At 38.2% G+C, this 20,458-nt stretch overlaps 1 protein-coding gene across 20 annotated transcripts in view; it reads left to right on the top strand.

Annotated features, from left to right (window-relative positions):
- TTN (titin) overlaps positions 1-20,458 on the top strand; it is a 238,040-nt gene that overhangs the window by 120,932 nt on the left and 96,650 nt on the right. For 18 of the 20 annotated variants that reach the window (XM_063162226.1, XM_063162223.1, XM_063162220.1 and 15 more), the window contains 14 exons: positions 3,972-4,097; positions 9,153-9,248; positions 9,785-9,859; positions 10,753-10,833; positions 11,757-11,861; positions 12,388-12,465; positions 13,232-13,309; positions 17,066-17,116; positions 17,807-18,202; positions 18,393-18,668; positions 18,903-19,178; positions 19,331-19,470; positions 19,945-20,071; positions 20,158-20,421. In XM_063162226.1, coding sequence (XP_063018296.1) covers positions 3,972-4,097; positions 9,153-9,248; positions 9,785-9,859; positions 10,753-10,833; positions 11,757-11,861; positions 12,388-12,465; positions 13,232-13,309; positions 17,066-17,116; positions 17,807-18,202; positions 18,393-18,668; positions 18,903-19,178; positions 19,331-19,470; positions 19,945-20,071; positions 20,158-20,421 — 2,169 coding nt within the window. The remainder of the gene's footprint in view (positions 1-3,971; positions 4,098-9,152; positions 9,249-9,784; positions 9,860-10,752; positions 10,834-11,756; positions 11,862-12,387; positions 12,466-13,231; positions 13,310-17,065; positions 17,117-17,806; positions 18,203-18,392; positions 18,669-18,902; positions 19,179-19,330; positions 19,471-19,944; positions 20,072-20,157; positions 20,422-20,458) is intronic. The other 2 variants (XM_063162219.1, XM_063162233.1) reach the window with 2 other exon arrangements.

The following is a 20,458-nucleotide window of genomic DNA, read 5'->3' as shown; positions in this document are numbered from 1 at the left end:
ATGGCGTGATGCCCCGAGAAGAGAAGCCCATTGTGGAATTCCAAAAGGTAGCACATGTGGAAGTGCTTGAAAAACAAGAGTTTGTTGTGGTACCTGAGGAACCCATGCCTCATGTAGAACCCCAAAAACTAAAATATGGCGTGATGCCCCCAAAAGAACAGAAACCCATTGTGGAATTCCAAAAAGTAGCACATGTGGAAGTGCTTGAAAAACAAGAGTTTGTTGTGGTACCTGAAGAACCCATGCCTGATGTTCCACCCCAAAAACTAAAATATGGCGTGATGCCCCCAAAACAGAAGCCCATTGTGGAAACCCAAAAACTAGCCCAGGTTGTAGTGCTTGAGAAACAAGAATTTGTTTTGGTACCTGAGGAACCCAAGTCTGATGTTCCACCCCAAAAACTAAAATATGGTGTGAAGCCCACAGAACAAAAGCCGGTTCTAGAATCCCAGAAACCAGAACCATTTATGGCCCCTGAGGAATATGAGCTCATAGTAGTGTCTGAGAAGTCAGAGACAGTTGAATCAATTCAAAAATCAAAGCGTGTTGTGGTGCCCCCCAAAACGAAACATTTTGTGCAGGCCCAAAAAACAGAGTTTGTTGCAGCTGAAGAAACAGACCTTGCTGCAGATTTCCAGAAGTCAAGGCCTACTGCAGTGTCCAGAAAATCAAAGCCTTTTGTGCCAGAACCTGTCATGGTGTCTGAGGAACCAGAAACTGTTTTAGAACCCCAAAAACCGGAGCCTTCTGCACCTCTTCGAAAACCAAAGCCTGAAGTGGCACCCAAAGAACCAGAGCTGGTTTTGGCAGTGGAGGAACCACCACCAGCCAAGGTGGCCGAAAAGGAGCAGCATGTTGCTGCTAAAAAGCGAGCAGCTGCACTGCCTAAAGGTACCTCTTGTGCATAGGATCTCTTTTCCTTCCCTCGAGTATGTTGCTTCACTGCTCATTTTAAAGCTTAATATATGTAACTAATAGGTACTAATATCTTCAAAGGACGTGCAATGCCCAAAAAGCTGTCCCAGAAAAGAAAATTTGTCTAGCTGTTCCTGAAAAAAACAAAACCTACATCAGTCAAAGCTATGTGTTATCATGAATACATGACAACCACACCGAATCTTCTCTAAAGTAATATTTTAACCTCTTTTGTTCTGTCTGTTGTTTTTGATCTGTTTTAAATGATACTCACACTGAGTATGAGTGTGTGCTTAATTATTACTTCAAAACATGTCTGTTGTCCTCTGTGTTTCTGTCTTTGTATTTAATATTGAGTTTTATTGCAATTCTAAAATGAAATGCACTAATATCTTTGAAGTGCCTGAGATGGCTGAGAGGACTGCTCCAGAGAAGAAAGTGCCCCCTGCTCTATCTAAAAAACCAGAAGCTTCACTTCCTAAAGGTACATGTCACCACTATTATCATCATAAGAAAGGACATTATTTGCTTTTTAGGGTTATTTTAAATCAATCTCAGTTTAAATTGATGTTTCACTGTATACTCTGATATCAAAAATGTAGGAGAAATGAGCCAAATATGAATTGCTGTGCAGGGGTGTGAAATGTTTTTTTCAACTTAAACCATCCAAACTTCTGTTATACAGGGTTTATGTCATATCAGATAATAACAATTCCTGTTTATCCTCCTACCAAAAAAATGCCAAAATCTTATAGATGCAAGAGAAAGAGTTTGTAAGCAGTTGTTCAGATTATTAGTAGGGATGGGTTTATTCATGGTTTAGTGGGACTAGGCGGTGTTATATTTACAGTTAGACTTGATGATTCTAAAATTTTTTTCCAACCTTGATGATTCTATGGGGAAAGACAAAATAGACACAAACTAAAGGTTTCAGCAGAGAAGTAGCAGTTTTAGTACATAGAGCAAAATAATCACAAATATCTCTATGTATCTGTATCACAGAGCAGAATATCTTCTTTAACCTGTTATTTCTAATTTGTCTGCATTCAGGTCATACATTAACATTTTCGACTATGGGATTTGCAAAGTTGCTACTTGTATAAATACCATGAAAGAGCTGTAAACTTAGTGTCAGCATGTAAGACAGTGAGTCTTTAAAAAGGCATTTATAATTTAAATGCAAAAAAATTACTAAAGACACACTAAACTGAACACACTACACAGTATTTTGTACTGCCTTGATGCAGTGATGCATCATTTAATTTCCTTTAGAAGTCCCAAGCTCTGGCCAGAAAAAGCATTCCCTCTGCCATCAGATTCTCTCCATCTGAAATACAAAGACATTCCTCAAATGAAGTACCATCTCAAAGTGATGTTATAATTTTTTTACAAATTGAAATTAATATAAGAGAAAACAGTAATAAGCAACATCTAGTGATTAGAATGAAAGCCAGGGGATGACAGAGAGAAAATATGAGAATTTAAAGAAGAGGGGGAAAATGCAGAGATAGAAAAAGAAAGGTGAAGTCTACCTGAAGGATAAAAATAGTAATAGTAAAGGGGCAAGTAAGAATATGACAATGACTGACGAGCACAGAACACAGTCATTTATGAAACATGACATTATGATTCCACAAATAAATCCCTGATCATCTGTTACTAAGAAGCCAGACATATTTTCTACATTTCCACCCCGACCAAGAAACAAAGACCACACACAGAGCTCCCATATCCTGTGCCATGTCTTGGACACACTGGTCATTCCACGGGTTGGAAGCAAAGCAGAGCTGATGGCTGAATGTGACCACAGCACTTTCTCAAAAAGGACTCTGTGCATTTACTACTGGTTGCTTTATTGTTACATAGCCATCTGCAGTGCCCACAAAACTAAAATACACTGATATCTTTGAAGTTCCCAAGGTGCCCAAGAAAGGTGCTCTGGAAGAGCCTACACCTGTAACTGTGCCCAAACAGCCAGAACCAGCAGCAGTTCGAGGTACCTGTGGCTTTGTGCGTCAGTCCAAATGAGACCGTCCTTATTGTCTTACATGTTATTGCTGACGTCTCTTGCTGTTCTGTTCATTCTGAAATTTCTGCCCTGTGGGGGTTTGTCTGTGTGAGCCAGTGAGAGAGAGAGGTTGATGCTGTGAGAGCACTTTGGTTCCGCTCATGAGTGCATCTCCAGTCTAATGTCACTGTGCATCCTCCTGTTGTGTGTACAAAACTGACTGCTACTAATATCTTTGAAGCACCCGAGGTGCCCCGGAAGGCTGCTCGTGAGGAAAAACTACCTGTGCCCTCTGCCAAAGCACCAGAGCTGCCAGCACCCAGAGGTACCTGTCCTCACGGATAACCTCACACAGAATATTCTGAATCCTCTTCTGCTAAGCCTTGTCCTACCCTCTCCTGGCCTGTCTCTGTTCCCTGACTGGGCCTGTCAAGGCTGTGTGTGCTGGGACAGGGGTGCTGCTGCGTGGTGTGCGAGGGTCTGAGCTGGCTGCTGTGATGTTCTGTGTCTGTGTCGCCCCGGCTGTTGTTCCTTCTTGCCATGTCTTCTCAGCTATGTAAAATGAAATGTACTAATATCTTTGAAGTGCCTGAGATGCCTGAAGCTGAGGTCCTGGAAGAGGAGGAGGCGGTGGAAGCAGCAGAAGAGGTGGCAGCAGTTGCTGAGCCTGGAGAGCCAGAAGTCTCTCCAGCTGAAGGTATAGGGTGGTGTCCTGCAAGAGCCTGCCATGGCCAGCACAGCGCTGCAGGGCTCAGTGTTCTTTGCCCCCCTGCACTCTGTGGGAGGGCTGAGAGCAGCATTCTGTCATTTTGTATCTCTGTGTGTCTGCACACTCCCCACAAGAGAGGGTGGGGTTTTCCTGAAACCCCCTTCTCAGTAAGCTGACACTGGGACGCTTTGTGGCTTGTCCACCTTAAGCAGGAGTGAGTGGCTGAAGAGGACACCCTGGTAATCAGTCAAGTGTTCACTTTCCTCCTTTTCTGCTTTGCCATCTGCCTGTTTGCTGACCTTAAGCTCAGTCAAGTAAATGGATCTAATTTCTTTAAAGTGCCTGAGGTGATTGAGGTGGAAGAGGCAGAAGAGGAGGTGCCAGTGGTCATTCCCCCAAAACCTGTGGCTGTGCCCAAGAAACCTGTGCCTGTGCCAAAGAAACCAGAACCTCCTCAAGCTAAAGGTATATCTTCTGGAGAGTGATGCTTTGTATTTTAGTGTATTGATTAATATTTTCAGTTGTTATCCCTTCTTTTGTGAAAGATTTGTTGTTTGTCCTTGACTCTTAACCTCTCCTGGACCAATCTTTGTGCATGACTAACCAACCAGTTGCCAGAGGAACTTTACTGGGCTTAGAAATATCTAAACTCTTTGATTGAGTCTTATGATCTTCCTACTAATTTAACTGTGAAATTAATTAATTAATATCTTTAAAGTGCTCAAGGTGCCCAAGAAAGCTGTCCCACAAGAAAAGATGCCTGTTGCAGTACCCAAACAACCAGAACCACCACCAGTCAAAGGTACACGTCACTAAAAGTATCATCATTAGAAAAAAAACCATGTTTTTCTGGACTTTAGTTTAACTAATTTTTTGATGGTGATCAGACATAGGTGCCTAAGAAATATGAAGTGCAATGTGTAGTGTCAAAAACATGGCAGAAAAACTAGATTTAATTCCTTGAAAAAATATCTCTAGCTTACTGAACGTTTAGTAAAGTTTAAGAATTAACATTCACTACCTGTTTAGTTTAAACAGAATAGCTTGTTTTTCTGAAGAAGAGCCTGAAAATAAGTCTTTAAGTTTAAAAAGCAAAAATTGCATTCCTGAAGCTTCTAATAGATGACAGCAGGAGATTAAGTTCTCTACCTCTTTAAAAGTAAGATAATGCCAACGTACATGAGGAATTTTTGCTAGCAAAGGACTGGATATATCTAGTGATTGTCTTATTAACACATTAATAGAACCAATAAAAAAAAAGAGAGAAGTAAAAGAAGTTTATCCATTTCTGCAATAGAATTAAAATGAAGGGAACTGTGGAACATAGAAAGTTAAGAGGAGGTGTGAAGAATGGAAATAGTTGATAGGAAAAAAAAATATGGTGATGATAAATGAAATGCTATTTCCTAAAAAAAATGTTACAATGACAAAGTAGTCGTGAATTATATTGGCTGATACACAAATTCATTATGATTCCACAAATAAATCTCTGATCATCTGTTACTAAGAAGCCAGACATATTTTTTACATTTCCACCCCGACCAAGAAACAAAGACCACACACAGAGCTCCCATATCCTGTGCCATGTCTTGGACACACTGGTCATTCCACGGGTTGGAAGCAAAGCAGAGCTGATGGCTGAATGTGACCACAGCACTTTCTCAAAAAGGACTCTGTGCATTTACTACTGGTTGCTTTATTGTTACATAGCCATCTGCAGTGCCCACAAAACTAAAATACACTGATATCTTTGAAGTTCCCAAGGTGCCCAAGAAAGGTGCTCTGGAAGAGCCTACACCTGTAACTGTGCCCAAACAGCCAGAACCAGCAGCAGTTCGAGGTACCTGTGGCTTTGTGCGTCAGTCCAAATGAGACCGTCCTTATTGTCTTACATGTTATTGCTGACGTCTCTTGTTGTTCTGTTCATTGGTGATTCCCTGAAATTTCCGCATTCTGAGCTGTGTATCAGTTAGGAATTTGAATATTTAGCATTTTGTATAAACAACTCAAAATGTATTTTGATTTTACTATATATGGGTGTCTTATTCTGAATCAGTAGATATTAAAACTTTTAACAATTAATCATAAGTTAATCATAAGATTAATTTTAGCAATTAATCATAAGTTTTTCATATGGCTGCCTAAATTGTTATCTTAAATAGGCAAGTCTGTGTGACTCTTCTAGCAGACTCATGTAGTGCATATAATAGACATAAATCTTTTGAAGCAAAAACCCAGCTTTTACTCAGCAATGCTCAAGTGCAATAAGAAGTGACCATACAGAAAGTGTCAAAGAAATTGCTGACACTTTTACGATTTATAATAAAAAAGAGTCATTGTAAAATTCATTGCACTGCACAGGCTGTTGAAGTTGCTAAAGTGAAATGAAAATTGAAGGAAGACAGGTACTTGGGATAAGGAAATCAGTAAAAAAAAAAAAAAAAAGAGAAAAGCATAAGCAAAGAATGGATATACAGAAGGACAAAAATAGGGAAAAATGAGAAAAAGCAGTATTCCTCATCCTGTCAGTGCCCAAAGTGCTGAATGTAAAGCACCAGCAGGTTCATGAGGAATGGTAACAGACAAATCGTGCTAAGTACTCTAATTCACACATAACCCTCATGCCTATGCATAGCCAGCAGTTTTCTCTCAGAACCAACCTGGCATCACTACTCTGTGCCTGTGCCCTGTGGGGGTTTGTCTGTGTGAGCCAGTGAGAGAGAGAGGTTGATGCTGTGAGAGCACTTTGGTTCCGTTCATGAGTGCATCTCCAGTCTAATGTCACTGTGCATCCTCCCGTTGTGTGTACAAAACTGACTGCTACTAATATCTTTGAAGCACCCGAGGTGCCCCGGAAGGCTGCTCGTGAGGAAAAACTACCTGTGCCCTCTGCCAAAGCACCAGAGCTGCCAGCACCCAGAGGTACCTGTCCTCATGGATAACCTCACACAGAATATTCTGAATCCTCTTCTGCTAAGCCTTGTCCTACCCTCTCCTGGCCTGTCTCTGTTCCCTGACTGGGCCTGTCAAGGCTGTGTGTGCTGGGACAGGGGTGCTGCTGCGTGGTGTGCGAGGGTCTGAGCTGGCTGCTGTGATGTTCTGTGTCTGTCGCCCCGGCTGTTGTTCCTTCTCTTCTCATGTCTTCTCAGCTATGTAAAATGAAATGTACTAATATCTTTGAAGTGCCTGAGATGCCTGAAGCTGAGGTCCTGGAAGAGGAGGAGGCGGTGGAAGCAGCAGAAGAGGTGGCAGCAGTTGCTGAGCCTGGAGAGCCAGAATTCTCTCCAGCTGAAGGTATAGGGTGGTGTCCTGCAAGAGCCTGCCATGGCCCGCACAGCGCTGCAGGGCTCAGTGTTCTTTGCCCCCCTGCACTCTGTGGGAGGGCTGAGAGCAGCATTCTGTCATTTTGTCTGTGTGCATAACATTAAGCTCAGTCAGCTAAACAGATCTAATATCTTTAAAGTGCCTGAGGTGATTGAGGAGGAAGAGGCAGAAGAGGAGGTGCCAGTGGTTATTCCTCCAAAGCCTGTGGCTGTGCCAAAGAAACCTGTGGCTGTACCAGAGAAACCTGTGGCTGTGCCCAAGAAACCCGTGGCTGTGCCCAAGAAACCAGAGCCTGTTGCTGTGCCAAAAGTACCAGAACCTGTGCCTGTCCTTAAAAAACGTAAAGTTCCTTCAGTTAAAGGTACATACATCAGTGTCTGAACATCTTATCTCTCTTCTCTGAATACCTTTCTTCCTGTTTCACTGATATATACATTGCCAGATGAATAATCTGCTGCTTAAATTTATTATTCTTCATGTTCTGTACATTCTCCTCTTTTTAGTCATTGCACTTTTCACTGTTACTTATATATATGTGTCTTAATATTAAACAAAAATGAAAATTTACTAATATCTTTAAAGAAACTGAAGTGCAACAGAGAACTGTCCCAGAAGAGAAAGTGCCTCTTACAACACCTGAAAAGCCACAATTAGAAAAACCAGAGCTTCCTCCAACCAAAGGTACATATTGCCAGGAGGCATCTCCTGAGAATAAATGTTTTCTATACTCTCTCCTTTCTTTATTCATAAATGAGTCTGTAAAATTTGTCAGTTGAATGTAGCCTGTCTTGAGAAAGACTGGAGCACAGTCTTTCATGTTTATGGCTACTGTTACTGTGATTTTGTGTGTGCTAGATATCGTTGTCTTTCTATGTTTCATATGTACATTTATGTACACAAAAATAAAAGAAACCTAATATTTTTTTAAGTGGCTGAGGTACCCAAGAAACCTGTCTCAGAGGAGAAAGTACATGTTCCTGTTCCTAAAATACCTGAATCACTCCCAAGTGAAGGTTTGTGCCACCCTAGATTTTATCTAAGAACAATCCTTATACTTCTTCTGAGTATAAGCTTTAACGTAGCCATTTTCCTTTTTCTCCCGTTGTAATATTTGTAAGTTGTCCATGTCATATTTTAGATTATACTAGTCAATATTTCTTGCATCTGATCAGTGTATCTTCATATTTGGAAGTAAAATATATGCTCCTGCACAGGATATGTCTCTTTTTAAGATAATATTAAGTTTCCACTAAATTGGAGTCTCTCAAAAGTTATTATTTATGTTGCTGTTATAATCTTGAATTAATTGAGAGCATTGACATTTTTATTCTTTCCTGTTAGATAACTCATTCACAAATTTAATATTTAGCTTATATTTTATACTTAAAAAAATCTTTCCTTCATACACGCTTCACATGTGATTAGAAAGAAAGTAGTTTTCAAAATCTTGCATTAACTGCAAAGGTAACAGATAGAATGATTACTTATCCTAACGTGTATTTGTCTGTCTGTTGAAGTAGATTTTAGTTATATCTGTGTAACTGTTCATGTGAAACAATCTTATAATTGAAAACTTACACCAGTTGTCAATATTCTTTAAAGAATATGAAATCATAAAGGAAATTGAGCCTGAAGAAGCAGAAGAAATTCCAGTTGTAGAAGTGGAAGAAGCCTTACCAGTTGAAGGTAGACAAAGTACTTCCCTAGAGGCTGCCACACACCTTTCTTTCATCATCATCATCATAATCATCATCATCATGTGCAGATTTTTCTTGCTCTCTCATTTTTCACACGTGTCTGTGTCTTGTAGGTCACCTCTACATTGTAGGTCTTTCTGTGATTCTTCCATTGTTGTGTTCTGGAAATTATTTCTGACCATTTAACTCTAAGTACAACCTGAAGATTATTTTAAATGCTTTCATTTTGTTTCTTGTCCACAAGAGTCTTCCCATTATTTGATTTTCTACTTTTATTTCCATGTTATTAACATGGTTTTTAAAGTCAGCTTGGATATTTGTATTGTGTGCATGCCTCAAAGCAGTAACCTAAGGCTCTTTCATGCTCCCATTTAATTCAATGACATTTTTTCACTGGCTTCACTGGAAATGGAAAATGGTGGTCTTTAGGTTTGTACTACTCTTCTCATAATCACCATCATAGGAAATATATTCTAAATTTACCTAATGTTATTTAAAGTGCCGCAACCTGAAAAGAAGATCCCTGAAAAGCGAAAGCCACCACCGCCACCTGCTCCAACAGAAGATATTAAACTGGCAAAAGATCTACTTAAAGGTATAATCATCTGAAGCTGTAAACAATGGTGGAAACTCAATCTTTTAAAATTATACTGATGAACCTTGAAAAGCATGCTTTTAGACTATAATTTTGTGTCTTTTTTATTTCTTTTCTAATGTACTATATTTTAATGATGCGCCTCACTAATGCTCAGTCCATCATGATTTTTTGTCAGCGTTTACATGGGTTCTTTTCAATTATTACAGGTAAAAAAATTATTAAAACCGTTTTAATCAAGTTAACACATTCTTCTATCCTTAACATAGTTCTTCTCTCTTTAACATATTCTTACAAATGAAAAGAATCCTCAGCAATAATTTGCTGGTGTTACATGATCACGGGTTTCAGATCAATTGTGCTTCCTACAGACCATCTGACTTTTTCTAAACAGTTAATCAGCAAGGATCTTAGCTTTGCAGCTTTTCTCCTTCTTTTACATCAATACTATTAATGAGGTGTTCGGATTTTTTAGAACACTCCTATATTTTTGGAGTCGAATATGTGTTGTAAAATTCAAATAATTTTCTTTAAAGCTCCTGAGGCAAGGAAGAAAGTTGTGGCTGCAAAACCTGGTGAACCTCCGAAATTGGAACCTCCACCTGCTAAAGGTACCTAGCTAATCTAGCTTAAAATAATCCTCTCATGACCCCAAAGTTGTAGTTCTTAGTATCTTCTTGTTTAATTTGCTCAAATATATCAAAACACTGCCTATGTTAGAATGCTCAACATGTATACCCACCTTGGGCATATGTGTTTGTGTTATATTTATGTCCACTTTAATCATACATCACGCAATCCGTAAGATGTAAGAGACAGAAACACAGAAAAGTGAGTTTTTATGAGTTTTATCACTTGTTTAGGTGCTCGCTTTGGTTTTCTGCTTAGATACAAATAAAAAATAAAATACTCTTTAAATGTATACACCATTGTTTCAACATACTTAGTTTATTATTTTTGTGAAATGTAACTTATTTTTGTGAGAGGACACTTTCTAGAGAAGGGAATGAATAATGTATTGAGCAAGCCACTTCACAGGTATGCCTTTATATTATTCATATGTACTGGAGTTTAAGATAAGATAAGTAGTGGACATTCCTTCTTAATGCTGTCCCATGTTTAGAGATTAAAGTGGATCCTTATGAATATCACAGACAGACAGCTCTTAAGAATAAGTATGTAACATAAGCCTGTAGTGAAAGAGGACGAGGAAATAAAATGTTATGATGATGATTCTTGAATACACAACCTTTACAGTTTTCTCAAACCATACTTCTCTTCCGTTGATTTGTATGAAAACTTTATCCATAAGCTTAGATTATGTATGCAAATGATATAGAAAATATATTAAAACTATTGGCTTCAATAGCAACAGTTTACCCTTTGATTTTAATATTCAGTAGTGGACTAGTATTTGATTTGTGTGTTTGGACATGCTAGCTGTTGGTTAACTCTTACTGCTGTTATGAACTTATAATAAAATCTGGAATAATATTCTTTTAAGTGCCTGGACTTGTAAAGAAACCTCGGAAAGTCATTCCTGAGCCTACTCCCCCACCAAAAGAAGAAGTTGTTTTGAAAAGAGGTATAGTAACTTGGGTCTGTTTTTAAAAACCCAGCATTTTAACATTGATCAGCATAAATCTATCTGTTGTCTGTTTCTTGGGAAAAGCGGTTGTAGTTGCAGGGAGGAAGGGGGTAGCCTGAAAGTCTCTCAGATGCCAAGGATCTGTAATGAAAACAGAGCAGAACAATGAAAATCTAGTTCCCTATTGCTCTCTGTTCTGTTTTTCTTATCTCTTTATAGTAGACTTGAGAATCTTTCACTGCCCCCAGTGTAAATGTTATTAATGTTACATGTGTAGTCTATGTATTCTCTTTTGTGGTTTTCTTAGAAGTACCACACAGATCACAGAACCCCATGGTACTATTGGACACCATCCCATTTCCTGCAAAATCTGCAGCATTCTGAATCATTTTGTGCTCAACTGTTGCTTAGAAAGATGAAGCATTAACTCCAATTCTCTTTGAAATACCACAGAGGGATGATTCATGTTTGTGTACCTTGTACCTTTAAATTTCAGACAACGTAAAAAAAAATATAATACTCCACTTTTCAGATGAGAGTGTCATTACATACCCAAGATGGTGAACTGAGAGGACAAAATCAAGTGAAATCAATAAAATGGAAAACAGACATTATATAAATTTGAGCTCTCCAAATACAATACTTGAGGATTTACATTAAAATTACATTTTAAAAAGTTAAAATCTTTTCTCTCAAATGGACTGCTCTTAATATAAATGTCTTTTTTCCTTAGATGACTTGAATTTTAAAATACTTTCAGAATAGTATCTTGAATAGTAACACAAATCTTCCGTTTCTATTGAGCTATATATATTATTTTCTGGTTTCTTTATGATTGATGTTTTAATCTTTGTCTTGTTCAATGTCTTATTCTTTTGTTTGCCTGTGCTTTAAAAACTGAGATTTCTTTTCTTTTGAAGTTCTTAAAAAGAAACCTGAAGAGGAAGAACCTAAACCAGAAAAAGAGCCTAAACCAGAAGTTAAACCAGTACCTACACCAATAGAAAAAATTAAGAAACCTGAAGGTACTAGATTACTATCAAATATATATATTGAAAAATATATAAATATATTTTTAATCCTACTATTAAGTAGTGTTTTCTTAAGTTCAAAAATGAAAATGGTGTCTTAAAAGATAGCTTGCATTGGCCTAATTGTGCAGTTTAAGTCTTGCCTGGATGCACAACCAAATTTGACATTCACATTTGGGTCTGAATTCTGTATTTTGGGATTGTTTCTCAATGTTCATTGTGTATAGAAAAGAGCTTTTAAAATATTTTATATAATACTGAGAAAAACATAACTACAGCAAAACAGTTAATCCAAGCATTTTTTTAGGTAACATTTTACAAATATGTGTCCTTTTACCCATTTATAGTTTCTAATTTACTTAAATCTTACTCTAAGAAATGTATGTTCCTCAACCTTATGAACATCTGAAACTGTTTACATGTAAAAACAATGAAAGCTTTTAAATACACTTGAGGGTATTCTATTTAGGGATTTAAGGTGTTTTAATATATCTTACAAAATAAAAATATTATTTTAAAGTCCCAGAAGTTCCTACAAAGAAAACTGAGATACCTGCCATAAAAAAAGAGGAGAAACCTGTGCTTGAACCAACAAAAGGTACAGATGTGTGGTGCTCTTTTTCCTTACTGCAGCAACTAAACAATATTCAGTGCTGAATATCATGCTACATTAATATAATGCATTACTGTCCTCCAGTCTGTCATGACTTCTGTGTCCTCATTAACCATTTTGCAGTCTTCTGGATTTCTTGTTGTCTTTCTTCTTCAATGCTTGAAAAAGTAATCTTTTTTCATTGTGTACAATCTTGCTTTACAAGAGTTAATCTCAAGGTAATTTCTTGCTTTTTGGCAAAATAAAACAGAAACCAATGAATTCAGTCTTCATTTAGCTCTCTGTGTGTAGTTTATCCTAACTTCTAATGCTCAATGTGTTTGCAAAAAAATGTAAACTAACCTACTTGTAATTTCTGTGTTTGAAATGGCAGAAAGTAAGCAAGCATCTGTCCCAGTTCCTGGGCCTGAACCTAAACCTGTAGTAGGTAAGAATTCTTTAGTTGTGAATACTGGTGAAGCCTCTCTTGTGTGTCTAGTAATTTCCATTCAGGGATATCTTGCTAAAAGTATGTTCATAGAATCATAGAATACCAGGTTGGAAGGTGACTTCACGCGTAATCCGGTCCAACCTTTCTTGGCAAAAGCACATCTTTGACAACATAACTCAGCACCTTGTGCAGCAGAATACTAAAAGTGTCCACACAAAGGCCTTTAGAATTAAGAAGAATAGAACTTTCCTACCATCTACAAAACATTTTGAAGAATATCATACTTAAAGTAACGTATTAAAACTTTTTTCTCCCATGCAGCTATAAAATCTCCAAAACCAGCTGAAGAACCCACTGTTACTGCTCCAGTGACAGTTCCAGTTGTTGGAAAGAAAGCAGGTATTTATATGTATTCTATGCTATTTAGAAGGTTTTTCTCTGACATACATAAATACTTCCAGTATAAAAAGAGGGAAGAGCTGTACAATAACTCATTCTTTACAGGAAGATTTGAGGTCCCATTCAAGTATTTGTTATTCTAGGCACTGTCGCCTAATTTAAAACAAAAACTGATATACTATGGAGACCAATCTGTGCTCTTTTGTCTGGATGGTAATATATGTGTCTTTATTTGTTGTCCTACTATGAAATTTGCATATTTTGTTGTTTTCTTGATGTTCCTCATGTCCTGATATGTGTTATGTGAATTGCATCTTGTATTTTCTGTGTAGACAAAGAGAAGTTACATGCTTCTAAATAATTGTTGTGTTGTTTGGTTTCCCACTTTTGATTTGTCATTGAAGCCCCGAGAAAAACCGACAGTGATGTTGAAGAATTAGAGTATTGCTACTTCTGTCTGCTATGCTTAGGACCCTGGAACAAAGCTTGCTGTGAAAAAAAACAAAAAGAGCTGGGATGGTTCCTCTGAAACACTCAGAGAACTGAAACACTGTGCTCCACCAGCAGAGCTGATGTCCATTCTGCTTGCCCACCATTCAAAGGGCCTCATGTTGCAGCAGATCTTGGGCATTTGAGAAGCCAAATCATTAATGTCTCTTAGCCATTGATCTGGTGATGCAGTCTGCCGTGGCACAATTAACCTGTTTTGTGTCAGTGACCAGATCGCTTTCATTTTCTGCTACTTTTAACCTACACTGGATTTTAACAGTGTCTACAGAGACACTGCTGAGAGTGGTTTACTTAGGTTTCCTGTTCATGTGTGCTGTTCTTACCTTTGTTTTGTGGTTGTGTTTTAAGTTTCTGTTGTGTAGAGAAGAAGTGTTCTATGTTCATTTTATTTCAGGTATATTTGTAAAATTTGTCTTATATGTATTGTTCCTGATTCTTATTCTTATGGATTTTTACTCTCTAAATTACCTATGAAACCTTTGTAGCTGCAGAAAAGCCTGATGCACCATCTGTACTAAAACATAGAGATAAAATGCCCCCAATGGAAGAAGAAAAGCCTGAGTCAATTGTGTTGAAGAAGATTTCAGCTGAAAAAAGCTTGCATGTAAAAGGGAAAGTAAGCCCTAAGGAGACAGTTCCGGCCATAGAGCCACTTGAGTATAAAATCTCACTGGAAACAGCTGGTGGAATACTGAATTCAGAGACAGAGGAGCAGGAGAAAGTATCTCTTAAATATTTTGTCCTGGCTTCTGAGGAAGAGGAACCAGGAATGACACCTGTAGTTTCAGGAAAGACTGCTCTTACAGGTGAGAAATTAAAAGTTGAAATGGATCATCACATTACTTACTCAAAGGGGGAACTGCCACTGCCTGATGAGGAAGTGAAGTTGATTTCTATAACATCTGAACAAGTGGAAAGAGATTCTGGAGAGGAAAAGGAAGATGAAATTAAATTGCTTGTTCATAAGGAGGATGACATAGAGAAGGTCTCTGAAAAGCTTAGTGTTATTCATGAAGGAGAGATTCCGAGCCATGAAAGAGAAGAAATTGAATCAACTTGTGTACTTAAACCCAGAAAGCCAGATCAGCCTAGGGACCAGAAAGAACTTCTAGGAAAAGAGAAAAAAACAAAAAAAGGTTTGCAACCTGAAAAATTTCATATTAAGGATAAAACTTCTTTTGTACAGGATATCATAGAGGCAGACATAGCTGAAACTTCTCAGCTTAGAAATGAAAATGAGAGAGGAGGTTTTACTCTGGAGAAAGATGAAATTCCTCTTAGTGAATCCATGAAGGGACATGGCATACAAAGTAAAATTCAGAGGCTGAAGCAATCTGGTAGCACAGTGCCTGAAATTGCTATAGATAAGAGTCTTAACAAAGAAGCAAAGAAAATGGAAGATATTCAAGGTGATGAGAAAGGTAAGAATCTGGATTTTACATCAGCAGAAGTACATTCCTTAGACCTGTCTGAGGAGGCTCAGCCAGGATTGAGAAAAGATGTTGACCTAGAACACCCCACTGAAGATGAGGAGGTTCCTGGAGAAAAACCTCACACCGTCTTTAAACCATCTGTTCTTAAGTCAGAAGTAATGGAAATTAAAGCAAGAGAAAAATGCTCTACAGAGAAAGAACCTCATTATGAGGAGGGTTTAGGACAATTGTTGACTGAGAAAGCACTCCTAAGTGATAAAAAGACAGGCAAGAAGATTTTACCAGAGAAGGAAGAAAAAACTATCTTCAGCACCCACCTAAAAAAAGGCGAAATTAGACTGTCAAACGCCCCTGAAAGTCTGCCTGTGGAAAAAGAATTTGATACAGTGATTACAGGAGGAATGGAAAGTGAAGTTTCCACAGGAGAACATCAAAAGGGAATCATATCTGAGTCAGTAAAGAAAGTTGCTATTCAGCCACCGCAAAATCAAGATGAAAAACAAATTCAAGATGAACATAAAGAAACTCTGGCTAACAAAAGCAGAAAAGGTAAAATTGAAGAAAAGCAATCTACAGAAGGTATATCAGGTGAAAAAGCATCACCTGAACATGGCATTGGAAAAAGCACATCTGGTACCATGAAAAAAGAGAAGGGAAAGCTCATAGACAAAGTATCATCAAGCAAAGGGATCCTTGCAAATGGAGAAGATACTCATTCCTCAAGCATAGGTAAGGCAATAACTTCAAAGAAAGCAGAAGGAGAGAAAGAATACCAGAAGTCAGAACCTGCTCACCTGACTGAGCAGGCCACTAGACTTGAGAGTGAAAATAAGAATTTGGATGCACCTGGAGAATCACATGAGGCTCTGGATGTTCCAGCAAAGTCTCATGCAAAGCGAGGTGAGGAAGACTGATGCCAAATTCTTCCACGAAGTGCTTGTACCATTTGCTTCAGGAGAGTGCCACCTGCCATTGTGTTTCAGTAACACCATTTGCAATTCCATCAAGTCTGTCACCTGGCTTTACTGGCATTCAACCACTCTTCACATGTCTGTCTTACCAGTCTGTACACACAGCTGTGTGATCACTGTTCATTGTCTTAGTCTTACTCTTTCCTGAGACTTCATGAATCGTTCTGTGTGCCATTGTCTTCCCAGGAAAACTCACTCTTTTTTCCTAGTATTCATTTTTCCATCCACTGCAACAAAATCTGTCCTGCATTTCATTCATATCATTCTCCCATTAAAAGTATCTTTCATATTTCCCTTCACAAAAAGGTAATCAGAGGCCTCATAGCACAGGTAATATTTTCAGAAGTCTGTGATGATTCATCGCAAATTAGGTTACTTAGAGGACATCCCTCACTTGTAAAAGTCATGCATTATCCTGAAACATATTTAATTTACACAGCTTATATTTTTGTGGTGTTCATTAGTAAAAGTGTGTGGGTTTTTTTAAAAAAAGACAACCTCATATAATTTTAATAAGCACTTAAACTATTTTGTCAAGGAATTACAGAATTTTACAAATTATGGGCAGGATGCCACAATAAGGAAATAGGAGCTTTTAAGTTGCCTGTTAGGCTCTACTGCTGAATAGGTAATTCCCATACTTCAGGATATTGAACTTACCATTGAGATATAGACAGTATACACTCTATAAAAATAGAGATATGTTTATATCCTTTCCTCCCCTTTTACATGTAGGTAACTAAAGAAAGAAAAAATCTGATCTATAAAATAAATACTTGTCTTAGTTTTAGTAAGTATGTTTATTTAACTACATTTCTAATAATCTTGCTGTTCTTCTTCAGAGGCCAAGCCACCAAAAGAAGAATCTCCGAAGGGTATCAGTCCAGTCAAAGGTAGGATATTACAAGCATTACCTTGTCATGGTCTAACTCCAGCTGGCAATCAGGCCCCAAACAGCAACTCACTCACTCCCTTATGGTGGGAAGGAGGAAAGAATAAGAAGGGTAAAAGTGAGAAAACTCACGAGTTAAGCAAAAATAGAGCACACGAGCAAAGCAAGGTAAGGAATTCACTCTCTGCTTCCCATGAGCAGGGATGTGTTCATGGGATATGGGATATTCATGGGATATAATATGGGATATTCACCCATATGCAGGACAGCAGGATGTCCTTCCATCCCATGAAGGGCAAATGTCATAAATCTGAACACCCCCCCTCCTCCCCCCACCTTCTTCTTTCCCTGCTTTATATACTGAACATAACACCATGTGGTGTAGGATATCACTTTGGTCAGTTGGGATCAGCTTTCTTGGCTGTATCACTTCCCAATTTCTTGTGAACTCCCAGCCTGCTCAGTGGTGGGGCTGTATGAGAAGCAGAAAAGGCCTTAGCTCTGCAAGAGCCTCTCAGCAATCACCAAAATATCTCTGTGTTATTAAGACTGCTCTCAACACAAATCCAAAACATAGCCCCCTACTAACTACTTAGAAGACTGTTAAATCTCCCCCAACAAAATCAGCACAGCCTACAATCAAAAGAAATTAATCAAGGTTAGTTTATTAATTTCTGAATCTGAATTACAGCCAAGAAGACACCTTCACCAGCAGATGCAGAAAGAAGGAAACTCAGGCCAGGCAGCGGTGGTGAAAAACCTCCTGAAGAGCCTCCATTTACTTACCAACTCAAGGCTGTACCACTGAAGTTTGTCAAGGAGATGAAAGATATAGTGCTAAAGGAAGCTGAGTCTGTTGGGTCTTCTGCAATCTTTGAAGTCCTAATTTCACCATCCACTGCAATTACCAGCTGGATGAAAGATGGAAGCAATATCCGAGAGAGCCCAAAACACAAGTTTATTGCTGATGGCAAAGATAGGAAGCTGCATATTATTGATGTCCAGCTGTCTGATGCTGGTGAATATACTTGTGTATTAAAACTGGGGAACAAAGAGAAGACCTCTACAGCCAAACTTATTGTTGAAGGTATTCCCTATTTCGAATTTATCAATAAGCTAGCCACTTCTCAAACTAGAACTGGTGCTTTGTAATTTTACAGTAGTTGGTAGATGCATGCTTTTGTTTCCCTCAATCACTACACATATTATATAAGGTATTTCTGCATCACATGCTTTATGTATAAAGGGGACAAATCAAAATAATTTGTTTCCCACAGAACTCCCAGTGCGGTTTGTGAAAACCCTTGAAGAAGAAGTGACTGTCATTAAAACCCAGCCACTGTACTTAACTTGTGAGCTTAACAAAGAAAGAAATGTGGTCTGGAGAAAGGATGGTAAAATCATCAAAGCCAAGCCTGGGAAATTTGCTCTGGGTGTTATTGGTTTGTCACATTCCCTCACAGTCACGGATTCGGATGATGCTGATGCTGGCACTTACACTGTTACCGTGGAAGACTCTGAACTGTCATGCTCATCTTGTGTTAAGGTAGTAGGTAAGTAACAAAAATCATGGGGTTTTTTTCTCTCGAGGATATTTGTTCTGCTTCAAAATTATGAAAACCTTTTCTCATTGTCTTACAGTATAAGTGGACAGATAAGATTTTTGCAGCTATTAAAAGCTTGTAGTACAAAATCTCTCAGTTCTCTTTATTCTTCTTTTTTATGACATGTCTGTTTGTAATAAAAGTCTGCTAAGATGTTTTCTTGTGTAACTTTTTGTTGTGCAGAAGTTATAAGGGACTGGCTAGTAAAACCCATAAGAGACCAGCATGTTAAACCGAAAGGAACAGCTACTTTCAGCTGTGACATTGTCAAGGATACACCAAACATTAAATGGTTCAAAGGAGATGAAGAAATCCCTGCTGAACCCACTGACAAGACAGAAATCTTGAAAGAAGGAAATAAAATTTTCCTGAAAATCAAGAATGCTGGTCCTGCTGATATTGGAGAATATGCAGTGGAAGTTGAAGGTCGCAGATACCCAGCTAAACTGACCCTTGGTGGTAAGGAAGCTTTTATTTGGATTATATTTCATTATGTTGTAGGCCAGTGTTGAAAAACATCTAAATGAACAAACATTACAGATAACCTGAATTATTATAAAGCTCTATCAAAACATGATCTAATAATACATGTGTTTATTTGTGCTTTGTAGAACGTGAAGTTGAGCTTCTGAAGCCATTAGAGGATGTTACAGTTTATGAGAAGGAAACAGCAAGCTTTGATACAGAAATATCTGAAGATGATATTCCTGGTGAATGGAAGCTGAAAGGAGAAGTCCTGAGACCTTCGCCTGTAAGCATCCTTGAATTTTAAAACACAATTTATTTAAATTAAATACTGTGAACAGGTTCCTTGAATCTTATCTTTATGTTAAGACTTGTCATTGCTATTCAGTCCAGAATACATGATTCAAAAAAACTGATGCTCTAAGTAAGAATTAGATTTTATAAAAGCTAAGTTTTGAAGGCCTTCATTTTCTTAAGGTATTACATCACATAATTCAAGCAATAATAGGAATATCCTACATACATTGTGGGAATGATTCTGACATTTTGAAGAATTCTGTGGAATGCTGAAGAAATGTACTCCATACTTTAATTATTGAGTCAAAGTATTAACTTTCCTTGAAAAGCAATTTCATTCTTCCTACCTGACTCTTTATTGTGTATACAATGTTTATGAAAATCACTTCATTAAAAGCACATAGCAGCAAGGCATTTGCATTATGTTGGTATTTGTATTTAACCAAGTCTGTCATCTCTCCAGACGTGTGAAATCAAAGCCGAAGGAGGAAAACGCTTCCTAACCTTACACAAAGTCAAGTTAGAGCAAGCTGGCGAAGTCCTTTACCAGGCCCTGAATGCTGTCACTACAGCCATCCTGACAGTAAAAGGTACAATGCCCCACAGGGTGTGACACCAGCTTAGACAGAGTTCACGTGGAGCTCGTTACAAATGCTGTGTTGTCTTTTGCTTCCAGAAATCGAATTGGACTTCGCTGTGCCCCTGAAAGATGTCACTGTTCCTGAGAAGCGCCAAGCAAGGTTTGAATGTGTCCTTACCAGAGAGGCCAATGTTATATGGTCTAAGGGCACTGATATAATCAAAGTTGGAGAAAAATTTGACATCATTGCAGATGGAAAGAAGCACATTCTTGTTATCAATGATTCACAGTTTGATGATGAGGGAGAGTACACTGCTGAAGTTGATGGCAAAAAGAGCACAGCAAGACTGTTTGTGGAAGGCAAGTATTTTCTCAGAAAAAAAGAACAACAAAAAAA

The sequence above is a fragment of the Melospiza melodia genome, chromosome 8 (assembly GCF_035770615.1).
Source record: "Melospiza melodia melodia isolate bMelMel2 chromosome 8, bMelMel2.pri, whole genome shotgun sequence".
Taxonomy (NCBI): Eukaryota; Metazoa; Chordata; class Aves; order Passeriformes; family Passerellidae; genus Melospiza; species Melospiza melodia.
Note: the sequence above shows the minus strand (reverse complement) of the source record. Positions and strands in the feature narration are given on the sequence as shown.